General features: G+C 41.2%; 1 protein-coding gene across 1 annotated transcript in view; it reads right to left on the reverse strand.

Annotated features, from left to right (window-relative positions):
- RAB3B (RAB3B, member RAS oncogene family) overlaps positions 1-17,082 on the reverse strand; it is a 125,022-nt gene that overhangs the window by 95,663 nt on the left and 12,277 nt on the right. Inside the window, exon 3 of the mRNA XM_075003188.1 lies at positions 2,525-2,752. Within this exon, the coding sequence (XP_074859289.1) occupies positions 2,525-2,752 (228 nt within the window). The remainder of the gene's footprint in view (positions 1-2,524; positions 2,753-17,082) is intronic.

Consider the following 17,082-nt stretch of genomic DNA (forward strand, 5'->3'; position numbering starts at 1 on the left):
TTGTTAAGTATTTAATTTTTCATTTTAAATCAATATGCATTAATGTTCATGATCTCTAATATCACAAATCCTGCAATTTAGTAACTTATCTCTAAATATCAACATGAAATACTGTTTTCAAGCTTTAGACTTTTCCAGAAGACTTCACACATTTTTGTTCAAAGCTTTTGATTAATTCAAAATTTTATTAAGACTGTTCTTGATAAACTTCACATAACTGAGCTTACCCTCCTTTTACAAAGTTTATTACATTACTTCATGTTCCGTTTTTAATTAAGACAAACACAGGAGGAGAAACATTTAATTAGATAATGACTTTAACCACTGAAATGTCCTCATAACCCAAACACCAAATCAAAAAAATTTCACAGCTATATCTGCACCAACCTATTTATCAGTTTTATTTTATTACCAGAATGTAGTGGCACGGCCATCTTTGTGTTGCTATCATATGTGAAAATTATACAGTGTGTCCCAGTGTGCGACTCTGACAAAATGCCGGCCTGCTGAAATGCTCTGCTGAAGGAGACAGTGAGGGAAGAGCTCACAGCCAGGCTACTGGTGCTCTCCTGCAGGCTGCCATACTAAGAATCAGGCAACTAGGCAAGCAAAGGGGCTGGCTGGTGGCAAGCCCCTCTCACTGCTCCAAGACTGCCCCAGTCCCAAACTCCCCACTTTAGAAAGGGTAGTGGAGCTAAAGACCATCCCATTTCAATGGAGGCTGCTTGTTGTTCCCCTCCTCCTCACGCTGCCAGGGAGTGAGAGAAAAGATCATAGTGCCCCTGCACACCTCTCCTGGCTGGTGAAGGGAGGGGGCAGAGGCATGATGGACCCATGCTAGATGCTTCCCCTCACAAACACTGAAAGGGAACAGTGAAGAACAAGCAGCATAGGTAGGAACTGGGGGGAGCTTCAGCCCCTCCTGCTCTCTCAAAAGGGTACCCTTGCCCTCCCCACTCGCCTCAGCCCCCTACCAATTCCCGCACTGAAATGCACCTCTTCACACCCCTCAATACTCAGTACAGCACCATCCACAGCCTTCTTCCCTGAGCCCGCCTCACAGCCCCCACAACCCCTGACCTGAGTCCCCTGCATTCCACTTCACACCTAAATTTGTTCTAGGTACTGTCCTACTGCAATCCCCCAGGGCAGGTGGAGACTATGCAACAGTACCCGTAAGAAAATTAAGTTACTTTCACTCTGGTTGCTACTAAACCTGTTGTTCTTTGCATCTGAAGATGTAAGATATCAAAATTACTTAATATTTACAAAGGAAAATCCTCCTGTTAAATGCCCACTCTCAAATCAGGACAGCAGCAGTTCAAAACGCTGTATTTTGTACAGTGCTACAATCTAGAAACTAAAAGGATTTGTTATGAAGACATTCCATATGGACTAATTAGAATTCTTTGTATCTGCCATTTTTCTAATGGCTAGAAATGCCAGGCAAATGGTAATATATTGTTTCAACTTATCGCATAGCTGGTGCTTCTGTTTAATGAGTCTGGAGACAAAGCTACGTAGAGAAGCATTTTAAGCCACTCCAGCTAGCTCTCTAGAAATTGGTTTGACAGCTGCCCTGATCTCTCCTTGTTTGGTAACCTTTTTATGTGTTTAATACAAACAGAAGTATTTTACTCAGGAATTCCAAGTTGGTGCTTTTTAATTCTTCAGAACTTAGAAGCCTAAGCACAGCTTTCCAACTTACTTTGAATGCTAAATTTTCTGGAGTGTTTGACCCCTCAAGTGGTCCCTGGAATCAGCTGCAAGAGCCACTGCAGAAGTCATGGAGGTCACAGAGGGTACGTCTACACAGCAACCTTATTTCAAAATAAGCTGTTCTGGAATAGCTTATTTTCAAATCACGCTGATATGCACAAACTGCATTTTGAAATAGCACTTAGCTAGTTTGAAATACAGCATCTACACACAGTCTTTTTTGAAATAGACACACTGGACACACTATGGCTTACAGAACAACATCTACCAATTTTGAAATAAGCCAACACCTATTTCAAAATTATTTCAAAACAGTTGTGTTATGTAGATGCTGGATAGTTATTTGAAAATAATGGCTCATTTCAAAGTAACTGTTGTGTAGACCTAACCAGAAAGTCCCAGAATCCATGGACTTCTTCCATTTCTGCAACAGACATGGAGCTCTAGTGAAAGGATCCAGAAACCTCCAGGAGGAACCTGGTACACTATAGTGCGCCCCCACCCTCCTCTCTGTGTGGACCCTCAGACACTGGGGTAAGCCTACCTTTTTCTGCATAGCAGGGCAATATTGCATGAAGATGCAAACATATTTGGTCAATATGAGCTGATCAGATTTAGACTCTCCACATGCGGAGAAAAGGTACACCACCACAAACTCCCGTAAATAATAAACCTAGAATAATCCAGAATTTACTTTCTAAAAGCCAAGTGCTTCAAATAATTTGGCCTTACTACTTATTATTACTTTTCCTGATAGATCTTTACTCAGGTTTAAATAAGATATTTGCCAAGTGTCAGCACTTACCCAGATCTGCAGTTTCACCCGCTTGTCATTCCTGTACACAGTTTTCACTTTGAAGTCAATTCCAACCGTGCTAACAAAAGATGTTGTGAAAGTGTCATCCACGTATCTGAAGAGGAAGGATGTTTTGCCCACACTGCTGTTGCCAATAATCAGGAGTTTGAACATGTAATCGAAATTTTGGTCTGAAGCATCGTTGTGTCTGTATCTTGCATCTGTTACTGAAGCCATCTAAGAAAATGAATACGACACACAAGCAAATTTAAGAGTTGGTTTTGGGAATAAGGGAATTTTAAGTCTGGGGTTTATTTCGAAGCGCCAGTGTCTACATGGCCAGTTTGCATTTTGAAGCACAACTGGCCACCACTATGCTAATGAGACAATGGATATTCATAATCAGCAACAAATTAACCAGTCCCAGTGCGTGTCATTTAAATGCCTCTTTCAAAAGGCATGTGTAGATACGGCCTAACAGCTGTACAGTACCCTGAATATGTGAGTAAGCTGCTGTGCTGTGGCAAAGAAATGAAATCACCATCACAAATACACTAGCTTGGCTGCCAAGATAAGTCATTTAAGCAGCCATAGCGAGTAGGTAAATAGAAATAGTTTCAGTAAGGGCTACTAGAGAAAACTACCACCTCCTAAATACTCGCGCTCTCTCTCTCTCTCTCTCTCTCTCTCACCAGCGAGGAATTTTTAAAGTTTACTGGGAATTTTTTTCCCCCCAAGTCTCACTAAATCCATCCATTACTTACCTACTTTCAAAACTGTAGTTGATATAAATAGCATCTATGGGGAATGGAATGGCTCAAAGGAACTGATGGTGGGATTTTAACAGGTTTTATTACCCCCATGGGCCAAAGATTTAGTGACCATGTAGAAAAAGGTTATCTTAAAAAAAAAAAAAAAAAAAATCAGTATAGCTGGAGCACCTCACTGCTTTAACTTACAAGGCAGTAAAAGAGACAAGGGGAAGAAGGTAATATCTATCTACTGCTAGGCCAACTTTGTCTGGTTAGAGCAACAAACTTTCAAGCTTACACGGAGCTCTTCTTCACATCTCCTGGGACAAACACAACTACACCACCACTGCATAGGGCAAAGAAAAGCCAGGTAGGGGATGCTCTGACCAGAGAAGGAAACTATGAAAGTTAAAACAGAAACCTCCTGTCTGACTGATCTTTCATCACTGTTCAGGAGTGTAGACAACTGGGGATTTGGCTCAAGCTTTAGCCTCTCCACCAATTTAAGGATTGCATCAAAAAAGAAACAGTTTTGAAAAGAAGTTTCTCTCATTTTATCAAAAGCCTTAGTCATGGTGCAAAACTATTCATTCAAGCAATGTTCAGCAACTGTTACAGCTGGGAAAGCAAAAAGTTCAATCCTTGCTGTTTGTATCCTGGTATGGACTGTTTGTGTCACTGAGAGGAGAGGCAAGTGGGTTGGAAGCAGTTTGCCTGTGAAAGATACAGAGAGCATTTCCAGAGCACTGGTTCAAAGCTAGCATGGGTGAACAGCAGCTAACAATCCATCATCGTTCAGCGGTTTATACAAAATGAGACGCCCTGAGCGAATGCAGCTGTCTTCCCTAGTATCCCCCTCATTGTTGGCAAGTTCAGATGTTAAGGATTGAATGAGCTTACAGACAGAACACCCCACTCATGCTAGAGTTCCATTTTATTGCATTCCCAGGCACATAGTACAGAATGAAAGTTTTCTTTGGGAGTGAGATTGGAAGATGGAGGGGAAATAGGTACCTCTGTAAGCCAAAACCCCAAATATTGAGATTGCCCCTCAAATACTGGACATCTGGACACCCTAAGACAGGGTAGTTTTTTTGTAACCTAAACAGGTTATTGAAGACTTTTTCAAATCACAAACTATGGACATTCATAAACAGATGCCAGAGATATATTTTTTGCATCAAGACTTGGTCACAAATTAGGAGCTTTGGAACAGAGCAGGACAAGAACCACTTGATGTTCAAATCAAGAGAAAAGTGGGGATGGCTAGGTCACACTCTCAGCAAGCCATCATCCAGCATAGTCCATCAAGCTCTCAAATGGAAGCCACATAGAAAACACAAAAGAGGAAGACCTCAGACAACGTGGAGAAGATCTACAGAGATTGAAGGACAACTGGGTTAGTCCTCAGGTCAACTAGTTTTGTCCCGAACAGAGTGAAGTAGAGGAGACTTGTAGATGACTTATGCTCCACCCAGAGTACAAGGGTTTAAATCAGGTAAATCAACACAGGTTATTCAATGGTCCTAACATGCAGCCTTTTTACTACTCACAGATTGAGGAAGCCTGCTGTTCCTTATCCAGTGCTAAAGAGAGAGCCTGCTGCCAGGTAAAGGAGATAATGAAATGAGCTCAGCAGAACGCACTAAACTCTTCCTATCCTCCAAATTCACAATTCCCCTAAAACTCATTACTGATTGCTTTCTGGCAGAGGAAGACAAAGACAGGAGCCAAGATTGGTGCAGGGATTTTAAGGCCAGAAAGGACCATTAGATATCTGTTCTGACCACCTGTATATTATAGGGCATTTAATCCAGTACCCCTGTAACCTTAATTCCCTAATCCCCTTTCACCCGCATGATTGGATTATAGCCAGGACCTCTCTTTCAAATATCCCAAATTTCAAGAGAAAAGTCACATCTCTTACAAGCCTGGTCATTTCAGAAAATGAAGATTCTCCACTAGACAAGTCACCCACTGATTAAATATGAATCATTCTCTCTTATACACCACCACCTTTCTGGAATCCATTCACCAAATCCAACATGGTTTTTAAAAATAAAGTACTGCTGCTATCCCTGGATCCACAGATTGCTATAATCAAAAGGCCAAATGGCCACAAAATACTACTTTCAGAAAGTTAAAAAAGCAATTAGAGTCTGAATGGCCAGTGTAGGTCTCAATTCAAGTACAGTTTAAAAAAAAAATAAATAAAAAGTGAGCAATTCTTGGAAAGAACACTGTGCTGGTTTTAGAGAAAAGTGATTTTAGATGGGTCAAACAGATTTTGCTGCATTCAGGACCTGAGAGCACAACCACAGGCCAGGTCTACACTGAAGGGGAAGGTTGGGTTAAGAAACAACTCCAGCTATGTTAAGTCAAGCTTCCGTGGTGTTGCCTCTGTAGGATGTGCTCACGTTGACTTCCCTTTCTTCTCACAAGGGGCAGGAGTACTGGCGCCAATGGGGTCGCTCTGTGAGTTCAGTTTGGCACATCACTAACAGATGCACTAAAACTGAATTCTAGAAGATTGACCATGGCAGCATTGATCTTCCCAGTAGTGAAAACATACCCACAGCGATCATTCATAACAGGAATTAAAAGCCACAGCAGAGTTGGGAAGTCACAAAGGTTCAAAAACCCTTTCCAGGTCAATTTGCAGTGCTTGAACTTTCTGTCATTTTCATTGTACAAATGTCCCAAAGTTATGAAAGTCTGGGACACTTATACAACTTTCTCTATAATATCTATATAAAATTAGAAGCTCCATTTTGGTCTGCCTTCTCAGTGACGGAGTGAGGCAGCTTAACATGTGTGGAGAAAAATTATTGGCAGATTCAGGCTCATTTATAAAATTCAGAGAACAATTTCAGTCTCTTATTTAAAAAAATGAAATGTTATCAGATGAACAGAAACAGTTGTGACGAAACCAGCCTGCGTTTTTAAATGCTTCCATCAAAAAATCTGGCTTCCTATGCAGAAGCTTCATCTCCTGTCTTTAAAATAAGCAAAAAAGAGGGCAGTTCTTGCCTACAGTGATGCAACAAGTAACCAGAAACTCAAACTTGTTTTGGTCGGAAAAAAAAAATATATATATAAAACAAAACAAAAAACTGGCATTCAAAAATGTAGCTCTTACAGCATTGCCATGCATGGATGAGCTCTGAAACTTAGCTTTTTTTTTTTTTAGTAGATTCATTCCTTCATTAGAAAGCTTTTTAAAATAAAAAAATTGCAAAGGAAAGCAATTCTTATTGATAATGCACCATCTCATCCTAATGAAAATGAACTGAAGAGTGGAGAAAAAAGGGTAATTTTTCTACCTCCAAATGTCACCTCAGTGTATCAACCTATGGACCAAGCTTTCATTGAAGCATTAAAGAAAAATATTGGCGTAGGCTTCTTAAATCACTTATAGAAATTACTGATGAAGATAGCATGGTTAAAAAAAATGAAAAAAAATAAAACCCAAAAGATGTTGTCTATTGGATTGCACAGGCTTGGGAAGAAATTGGGTAAAACACAAAAACACACCACACAAAAAAAACATAACACTGCTAAAAAAAATCATCACAGAAAAAGCTACTTACAGAAGATGAAGACAGAATAAATGAAGATCAGCTTACCAAAGAAACAGTGCAAGGAAACTGAAAATCTTTTGCCTTTATTGAAACTAATATCAGGCTGTGAAAATGTGAGTAATGGCAACATACAGGAACGGATGGATAAAGATGAACAACAAGAACTGAGTGATAATGACATAATAGAGCTTGTGTAGCATGGCAATGACAACGATAACATCGTACTTGAACAAGGAGATAGAATGAGTCAGTGAGGGACTAAAGGCTCTGGAGGCTGCACTTGTTTACGTTGAGCAACAAACTGCTACAGACATACTGTTCTCCAGAACCTGGCATGACCTTGTCAAAAAAAGGAAAAGAAGCCCAAAACCAAATTTCAATCACTCGCTACTTTCAATAATTAATTATTTTAGTCACAAAATTATTCTGAGTGCTATATTTGTTTGTGATGCTGCTTTGTCTTTGATAGTCATGTTGTGTGTTCATTGGAATTAGCAATACATTTGGTTTACAGGTATTTGTGTCCGTTCTTTCATTTGCAAATTTGACTCCATCAACCAAGGATTAAACAGAGAACTGGGAATGGTTGGCCCATTACAAAAGCAGCTTCTCTGCTCTTTATGTTCACAACTCTGCATTAGCTACTGATAATGGGCCACAATTCCCCCCCACACCCTCCAACTGACTTGATTTCAACTCTTGATGTTCACAACTCCACATTAACTGCTGATAATAGACCACATCCACCCTGACTGAACAGACCTTGTCAACTTTGGCCCTCCCCCTTGACTGAGACTCCCTCTTTAAATCCTCATCTGAAACACACACACCCCACTCATGCATCTGCAGAAGCAGGTCTTTACCCACGAAAGCGCATGCTCCAAAACATGTGTTAGTCTGTAAGGTGCCACAGGATTTCTTGTTGTTTTTGTTCTTTCATTAGTACTCCATATTAGCTGAGATTCATGTTATCCGACCGTCAGTATCAGTTAGGTCTGATCATCGGGGTCCCATTATACTAGCATGCACTGAGGCAGTCAACAACCATGTGGACAAGCAGGATCCAGTGGATATAGTGCACTTACACTTTCAAAAAGCCTTTGACAAACCCCCTCAGCAAAGGCTCTTATGCAAAGTAAGCTGTCGTGGGATAGGAGGGAAGGTCCTTTCATTGATAAGTGGTTGAAAGACAATTCGAGTTACACAGGGGTTTCAGGAATACAACCCCCACATAACTTGAGGTTTACTGAAATCAGATTCACACATTCAGAATGGGAAGCAGCTGTATAGCAAGAAGTACTGCAGAAAGGGATTCGGGGTCACAGTGGACCACAAGCTAAATGTGAGTCTGTAGAGTGACACTTGGGGGCGGGGGAACCCACAAACGTGATTTTGGGTTGCATTAACATGAGCATTGTGAGCAGGACATGGGAAGTCATTCTTCCACACTATTCTCCACTGGTTAGGCATCAACTAGAGTACTGTGTCCAGTTTTGGGCACCACATTTCAAGAAAGACGTGGAAAAATTGGAGAAGGTCCAGAAAAGAGCAACAAGAATGATAGAGAACATGAGCTATGAGGGAAGACTGAAAGAACTGGGCTTGTTCAATTTAGGAGAGAGAAGACAGAGGGGACATGATAGTTTTCAAGCACCTAAAAGCGTGTTAGAAGGAGAGGGGAAAAACTGTTATTCTTACTCTCTCAGGATAGACGAGGAGCAACAGTCAAACTGCAGCAAGGAAGGTTTAGGTTGGACATGAGGAAAAACTTCCTAACTGTCAGGGGGGTTAAAACACCGGAATAACATTGCCTAGAGAGGTTGTGGAATGTCCATCACTGGAGATATAAGAGTAGGTTAGACATATCTATTGGGGATGGTGTAGATGGTGCTTGGTTCTGCTGTGAGAGCAGAAGACTGGACAGGTTTCTAAATCCCAGCTTGACACAGTGATGGCTGAGATGATTTAGTTGGGATTGATCCTGCTTTAGGCAAGGAGTTAGATTAGATGACCTCCTGAGGCCCCTTCCAGCTCTAGAATTTATGATTCTGTGACTTTATGGCCTCTCAAGGTCCCTTCCAGTTCTAGTGTTCTATGATTCTATAAAATGCAAAATAATGTATACTGGAAAAATATAACCCTACCATATGTATAAAATAGGAAGAAAATTAGCTGTTGCCACTCAAGAAAAAGATCTTGGAGTCATTACGGACAGTTCTCTAAAAATATCCACTCAATGTGCATTGGCAGTCATAAGAGCAAATGCAATTTTAAGAAACAGTAAGAAATGGACAGAGAATACTACAGAATATTTTAAATCCATTGTACACCCATATCTTGAATACTGCATGCAAATATGGTTGCCTCATCTCAAAAAATATATATTGGCATTGGAAAAAGTTCAGGAAACGGGCAACAAAAATTAACAGAGTTACAGAAAGGCTGCCTTTTTGGGAGAGTAATATGAATGGTGCTTTTCAGCTTGGAAAAGAGATGACCAAGGGGGTTATTATAGATGTCTATTAACTCTAATTTTTCCATGCCAATCATGATGTATTTACTCCTTCCCATAACACAATAACGAGGGGACACCACATTGAGTTACTAGGTAGTAGGTTTAAAATAAAAGAAGGTTCTTAATGCAACACGCAGTTAACTTGTGGAACTCTTTGCCAGGAGATATTGTGAAGGCCAAGACTAACTGGGTTCCTAAAAGAGCTAGATATATTCATGGAGGATAGGTCCATCAGTGGCTATTACCAAAGATGGGCAGGAATGGCATCCCTAGCCATAGTTTGTCAGAGGGTGGGAATGGGTGACAGGGGATGACTCACTTGATGGTTACCTGTTCTGTTTAATTCCGCCATGATGCCACTGAGTTCCATGCCAGTCCCAAGCCTGGATGAAGGAAGTGGGTTGGTCAGATGTGTGTCGATGCGCTGACCATCAAACAATACGAATTAAATTTGATGCCAGTACAACTAAAAGATGCTGGCTCAGACAGTAAGTCTAAGAACATGATAGATATGATTTTGATAAGAAGATTGATAACATCAGTACAGCAATGCTGAACTTTCCAAGGAGCAGATATAGACTCAGACCACAGTCCAGTGGTTGCAAACATCAAGATAAAACTCAAAAGAAAATGTAAGACAGTTTAAGAAAAGAGACATGGCGAGGCTATGTGAGGAAGAAACAGGGAAAGCATACAGAACAGCGCTTGAAGAAAAGGTAAAGAATATCGCGACATAGAAAGACCTAGACAAGAGAGTCACAGGGATAGCCATCACTATAGAAGAGGCAATTGAGCAGACTGTTCCAGAAGAAGAAAAGATCAATAAGAAGTGGATTACTCAGAAGAAACTGAAGTTGGCTCAAGAGAAAAGAGTGTTGAAGATCAGAAGAGATGTTTCTGAGATGGCAGAACAGCAATATAGGATGAAATACGAGTTAAGGAAAGCAGACAGAAAGGATAAGGAGAAATGGTTACAGGAGCAATGTGAAGATATCGAGAGGTATTATGGCGAATATAAGACCAGGAAGGTGTATAAGACAATTAGGAATATTAATAGGAAATGGCAACCAAAGCAGATGGCGATCAAAGATGAGAACCAAGAAGTGCTCATGAGCAGGGAGAAGATATTGCACCGATCTATACAAAGCACAGTTGGACCCTACTGTCTCAGAGAGACCAACTGAAGAATTGAAAGACAGATCTCCCCCGAGCATCGAGAGCAACACCAATATTTTGAAGGAGGAAGTAGAAAAAGCAGTGAAATGACTAAAGAACAACAAGAGCCCTGGAAATGATAAGTTCACAGGAGAGGTGATCAAATACGGCCGAGAAAGCATGATACACTGACTATGTAATATAGCATGGGAAGAAGGAAAGGTGCCTAAGGAATGGACAAGATTGGTGCTAGTGACAATACCCAAGAAAGGAAGTACATTGGAGTGCAAGAACTACAGAATGATTGCCCTAATGGGTCCTCTAGGTAAGGTGCCAATGCTGCTATGGATTAAGATTGCAAATAGAAGAATGTATAGCAGACGAGGAAGCAGGGTTCAGAAAAGACAGAAGTACCATTCAGCAGATATTGGCACTAAGACTGATAGTGGAGAAAGCTCAATGAAAGAACAAAAATGTATACACTTGCTTCGTTGATTTTCAAAAGGCATTTGACAGTATAGATCACAAAGTGACTTGGGTGGTGTTGGAGTCATATGGAGTGGATAGCAGACTGATACGGTTGTTGAAAGATGTCAATGATAATGTGGAGGCAGTGGTGAGAATATGCGGGGAGTTGGAAAGTTGGTTTAAAAATAAGTAGAGGTACGAGACAAGGAGATCCAATATCGCCATGTATCTTCACCACACATCTGGAAAGAGCAATGGACGAGATCAAGGAAGAGGTAGAAGGAATATCTGCACGGAAAAAGAATTAACTGGCGGATGACATAGTTATTGAGGAAAATAAGAAGCTAGCGAAAATGGTGCGGGTGTTAAACAATGAAGGGAAGTGGTACGGACTGATTACGAACATCAATAAAACAAAAACAATAGTATTTGGAGATAAGGAAATAGGAAGGAAGACCATTGTCGATGGCATTCAACTAGAAAATGTAGAGAAGTTCACATATGATCTAGACTAAGAAAGAAATAGCGACTAGAAGAGTGAAAGCAAGAGCGAGTTTGAAGGTAACGGATAAGATCTGGAAAAGCAAAAAGCAATTAACTTAAGAACAAAGCTGGGTGTCTTGAAAACGTGTGTATTCAGCAGCATGTTGTACAGATGTGAGACATGGGTGATAATGAAAGATTCAAAAAGATGAATATTGGTGTTTGAAAGGAGTTGTTACAGAAAGATTCTGAGAATAGGATGAATGCAGAAGGTCACCAATGAGGAATTATATGGGAAGACGCAGCCAAAACAGAACCTGCTGCAGAAGGTTATAAAATGGAAGTTACAACTATTTGGACATATTTGCAGAATGAATGATGAAAGAAAAATCAAGATCCTAGTATTCAGCATAATGGATGGTTTGAATAGGAGAGGCAGACCCCCCAGAGAATGGATAGATGATGATGATGTAGATTGGTGTGGAGCTAGTCTACAGAAACTAAGTCACTGTGCACTGGATAGGGAAAGATGGAAAGAAGTAGAAAGAGAGGCATCAGAGACCAACAGGTGCTGAGCCGATGGTTATTGATGATGATGTCCTGTTTACTTCTTCTGGAGCACCTGGCATTGGCAACTGTCAGAAGACAGAATAAGGGGCTAGATGGATCTTTGGTCTCACCCAGTGTGGCCATTCTTATGTTCATGCACACTTTTCTCTATGGTGACTCCAAATGTAATCTTCCTTCCTCTTACACTGCCATTAAGTATGCTATTTTCTAAACTGTAAACTCAGATAAAGGAGATAGCCCATATGAGGAATCAACTCCATCTGTTTTTTTTAAAACCAATCCATAGCAGAACATTAGAAACCACATCTACTTTTTTAAATTGCTCATCACGAACTCCAATTTAAATACTTTTTGCAATTTATAACTGCATCTGACCTCATAATTAAACATCTAATGATACTTGAAACAGTTAACTTATTAAATCCTGAAAAACCAGAGCTCACAATGAAACCCATAGAAACAATGCATTACAGTTTAACCTCCTTTGGTAGGTATCTGGAGCAAGTGTGACAACTGCAAAGCATATGTAAATGAAATCAGAATCTAACCATTGTAGAAGTTTTGTTGCAAGCCTTGGTTTACCAGATTTAAATACTCATTTATTATGGGAATTAGAGGCCAAAGGAGGAACTGCCCAGGGCCTGGCAATTCAAAAGGACCCAGATCTCCTGGACTCTTTCACTGCCGCACCCAGAGACCCATAACTTTTAAATTGCTGCTGGAGCACTGCACAGCACAATCTGGGTAGCTCTGAGGGCTGGCTGGAGGTCGCAGGGAAGAAGAGGCACAGCACACCCCAGGCAGCTCTGAGGGCTGGTTGCCCACAGCACCACCCCTTCTGCCCGCCTTTGGAACATGGAGCTGCCACCTTCCATCTTGCTCAAAGATCTAGCATGTCTGTTGGCCCGCCTGAAGGGCATATCCCCCTGCTAGAGCAGTATGGAGAACCCCCACTCTGCCTGCCAATTGGGGCAGGAGAGTGACTAATCCCGGACAGACAAGCAGCTAGAAAGAGGAAATGGTTTGGTGGCTCTCAGACGAGAGAAACACAGACTCTTTTTCCCTTCTCATCCTTGTTCACGAAGAAACTGAGCCAGGGCCTGAGGGACCAACCACTGAGAAGAACCTTGGCTGTACTCTGCTTGAAGAGCTGTGCAAATCACTCTGAGTGAGTGAAACCATTTTGATAGCAGGGAGTTTTGAGAGCCACTAAATCAAACTGTAAACCCTATATAGAATGGAAACCACATCAAGCCAGCAGCACCTATGACTACACTGTCCCATTTCTTGGTTTTGGTGTCTGTATAAAGGATTGAAAAGGAGAGGCTAGGAGTTTGACAAAGGACCTTTCTGAACAATCACAGGCAAGGAGAGATTTTATTTCCCCAGAAATAGGCTGGAGCCTCAGAAACACAGCAAAGAAACATGAGGACAGAAAAAGAAATTTTATTTTCCTTTCTAGCAGCTTTCCTCCATTTTCTCAACCTGGTACCTCAACCCTTGAGTGACCACCACCTCTCCGCTGACACCAGAGAAAAGCATGAGTGTACAGGTTGATAAAGATCCAATCCCTGTATCTGGAGGCTGCAACAAATCCACATTCTTTGTGGATTGGATGAGACATGTTACTCACTGGTCAGAGGGCTACACTTGTGCCACGACCCTTTCAAAGGAAACACTTTTATAAATCCCTGGACATTCTGGTTATTTTACCACCAACACAGCTGATCATCTCAAATACCCTTTTAAATTACACATGCACACATATATAGCTCTATGTATTTATATTGGAGAAGGCAAGGTCAAAAAAAAAAAAAACGGGTCTTCAATGTGAAGTGGAACGTGGTAAGGTTTGTTTTAATCCTTAGTTCCCTCAGCAGTTTGTTCCACAATAATGGAACAGGCCCTGAGCAAGCTGTCTCCTACACAGATGAGCTTTATCCTCATAGCCATTTTCACTGTGAACAAAATTGTCCACTGTCATATGCCATTGAAGATATCAAAAAAGAAATAGAGAGGTGATTCTGTTTGCCCAAATCAGCCAGTTCTTTTCAGGTAAATGCATCATTAATATGGGTAGCCTGCTCTACAGAAATGCATTACCAAAGGTAAAAGGGCTTTTGTTCGAGGTGGAATCTGCCCATATTATGATGGAAATTACTCCTTATGGTGTCTGATACTCTATTGTGAAACCAGGATATTTTTATTATAATGCCCATCATCACACAGTGTTATCTCTCCTGTGAATAAAGTATTCAGACATTCTGAGACATGCCCAGAATGACCGGTCAAATGAAAAGCTGCATGCAGTTAATTGGTGTGGGATGCCATAATAATTTCTTCCAAGCACAACAGGGGAATCTGCAGTGACAAAGCATGTCAGACAGCTGCAGCACAAATTATCTCCTAAACCCAAGTAAGCAGAAATGAGAATCAAGGACCCAAAACGTATGTGGTGTCAAGCACCCTCATTCCCAGTAAGTGAGGAGGAACTGCCGTAGTGGTTCGTACTAATAATTTCCATGTGAATTTAGTGCTAGTCAGAAGCTGCAAATGGAAATCTCTGGAGAATGAAATCCTCCCCTTCTACATTACCATTTCCAAAAATCCAGGGGTAGTGACAACTTCCACACCTCTCTATCAATGTGTATTAAGTCTCTCTAGTAACAGAGAAAAAGCCATGCTAGTCTACATACTATCTAAACAAAAAAGCAGTAAAGTAGCACTTCAAAGACTAACAAAATAATTTATTAGGTGAGTTTTCGTGGGACAGACTCACTTCTTCAGACCATAGCCATACCAGAACAGACTCAATATTTAAGGCACAGAGAACCAAAAACAGTAAAAGCAAGGTTGACAAATCAGAAAAAAAAAATAATTAAGGTGAGCAAATCAGAGAGCAGAGGTGGGGAGTCAAGAATTAGAATAAGCCAAGCTAATTCTTGACTCCCACCCCCCTCTACTCCCTGATTTGCTCACCTTGATTATTTCTTTTTCTGATTTGTCAACCTTGCTTACTGTTTTTGGTTCTCTGTGCCTTAAATATTGAGTCTGTTCTGGTATGGCTATGGTCTGAAGAAGTAAGTCTGTCCCACGAAAATTCACCTAATAAATTATTTTGTTAGTCTTTAAAGTGCTACTTTACTGCTTTTTTGTTTTGATAAGTCTCCCTAGGGCGAGAGGGTAGTTTGGTCTCTGTCATCCATTCAGTTCTTCTCCTCATCTCAGCCTGTGAATGCTAGCAACAACCCCAACTGTCATGCTGTTCTTCCTCATGGATATCCATGCACCGGGGACTGACCTGAAACAGCTCGACGTATTGCACAGAGATCAGAGTCATTAAGGTGAGGTTCTGAGTGCATTGTGTGTCCTGCTCTGGGTCACAGAAGGACAAACTGAAGTGAGTGGGGACCAGTAGTTACATTCTCTTTATGGGCTAATGTGAGTAGGTGCTACATAGAATTCTACTAGACTAGAGGATCACTTGATTATCTTTTCTTTTCACTCCCTCTGGGGCACCTGACACTGGCCACTGTCAGAAGACAGGATACTGAGCTAGATGGGTCTTTAATCTGACCCAGTATGGCCATTCTTATGTTAATACTGCTCTGGAGGACCTATTAGGTTCCAGATAATATAAGACCGCATTTTAAAAAAAAAAAAAACAAACCATCTGGAAGGTGAAAAGATGGTCTGAATGACAACTGATAGAGCAATGTTCTTCTCAACATGCACAGAGATAATGAAGGACCGTGGATCAGAGATGTGTGAATTGCCCCCATTGCTCTATGGGATATGGGCTCTCACTCGTAATATAAAGTCTACACTGTTAGTTGTCTCACCTTTTATCACGCAGATGATTTGCATTTTTATTTTTGCTGGAAATTACAAAAGTTAGAGACACATATTTAGGGCATTTTGTGTGTCTCTTGATGCCAAGTCTTTACAACAGTATTTTCTCTAGTGCTTTAACCAACCTAATTTTAAGTGTCCCAAGCAAAGGAGCCACCATTCCACCTCCTGAGAAACTTTCTACAGACCAATAGATCTGTCATCATTAGGCAACTGTCCCTGGTATAAGTGTCTCTCCCTCTCTTTCAAACACACATGCACTTTTGTCTAATAATGCCTAGTTACCATCTATGGCTCAAAGCGACCCAGCAGAGAAGAGGAAAAAGGAATGTGGCTGTCATCAATGATGTGGAGCCATGATGGGTGTGGGAGCACGAGCACCTGGTGGCCGGGCCTCACTCGCAAGGCAGAATGACCATACACTCCATCTTGGAATGCTATCATACAACGGCGGGAAGGTCTGAAGTCAGGCCAGGAGAAAAAAAATCAGAAAGTTGACAAGTAGTTGGAGAGTCCCCAAAGAGAACATCCTGACAAGCAGATAGTAAGCCCCCAAAGAGAACAGCTGGGGCTAGTAGCTGGAAGCCCCCCAAAGAGAACATCTTGGTTGTACAACATCAGAGGGTCTCAGGGGAGGTTCAGAAAAAGACCAAGGACAGAGGAAATCTTGTAACATGTTCTAACAGGCCGGGAGGATAGAAAGCCCAAATTAGGTAACAAACGCTTTAATTGGCCAGGTATCGAACCCCCAAGAAAGAAACAGTATAAAAGGTGATTTAGCAGGAATAAGGGTGTGGGCTCCTGGACACAAGGCGGAGGCTAGCAACTTCCAGTCCAGACAGCAGACCCCGGCCTGATCACCCGGACGTCACCACCACGAAAGGTCCCAACCAAGCCGTATCTCTGACTTGAAGGGCCGCTGTAACGTAGTTATTGGTGAGATGTGGGAGCATTGGATGTTATTGGTAAGTCACATGTAATTATATATAGTTATATGTAACCTAGTATTTACCTTATGCCAAATAAATAACTAACAAGTGTTAAGTAATTGTAGTTACGAATAAATGAATAAATCACTATTGGTAAATACCACTAGCTGGTCTAGCTGGGTCTGTATAGAGAATTATTGGGACTTAGAACAGCCACAGGGCATTGTGGTGTTCACAATCGGAGTGTTATTGTTCCTGGTAC

This window comes from Carettochelys insculpta, chromosome 9 (assembly GCF_033958435.1).
Source record: "Carettochelys insculpta isolate YL-2023 chromosome 9, ASM3395843v1, whole genome shotgun sequence".
Taxonomy (NCBI): Eukaryota; Metazoa; Chordata; order Testudines; family Carettochelyidae; genus Carettochelys; species Carettochelys insculpta.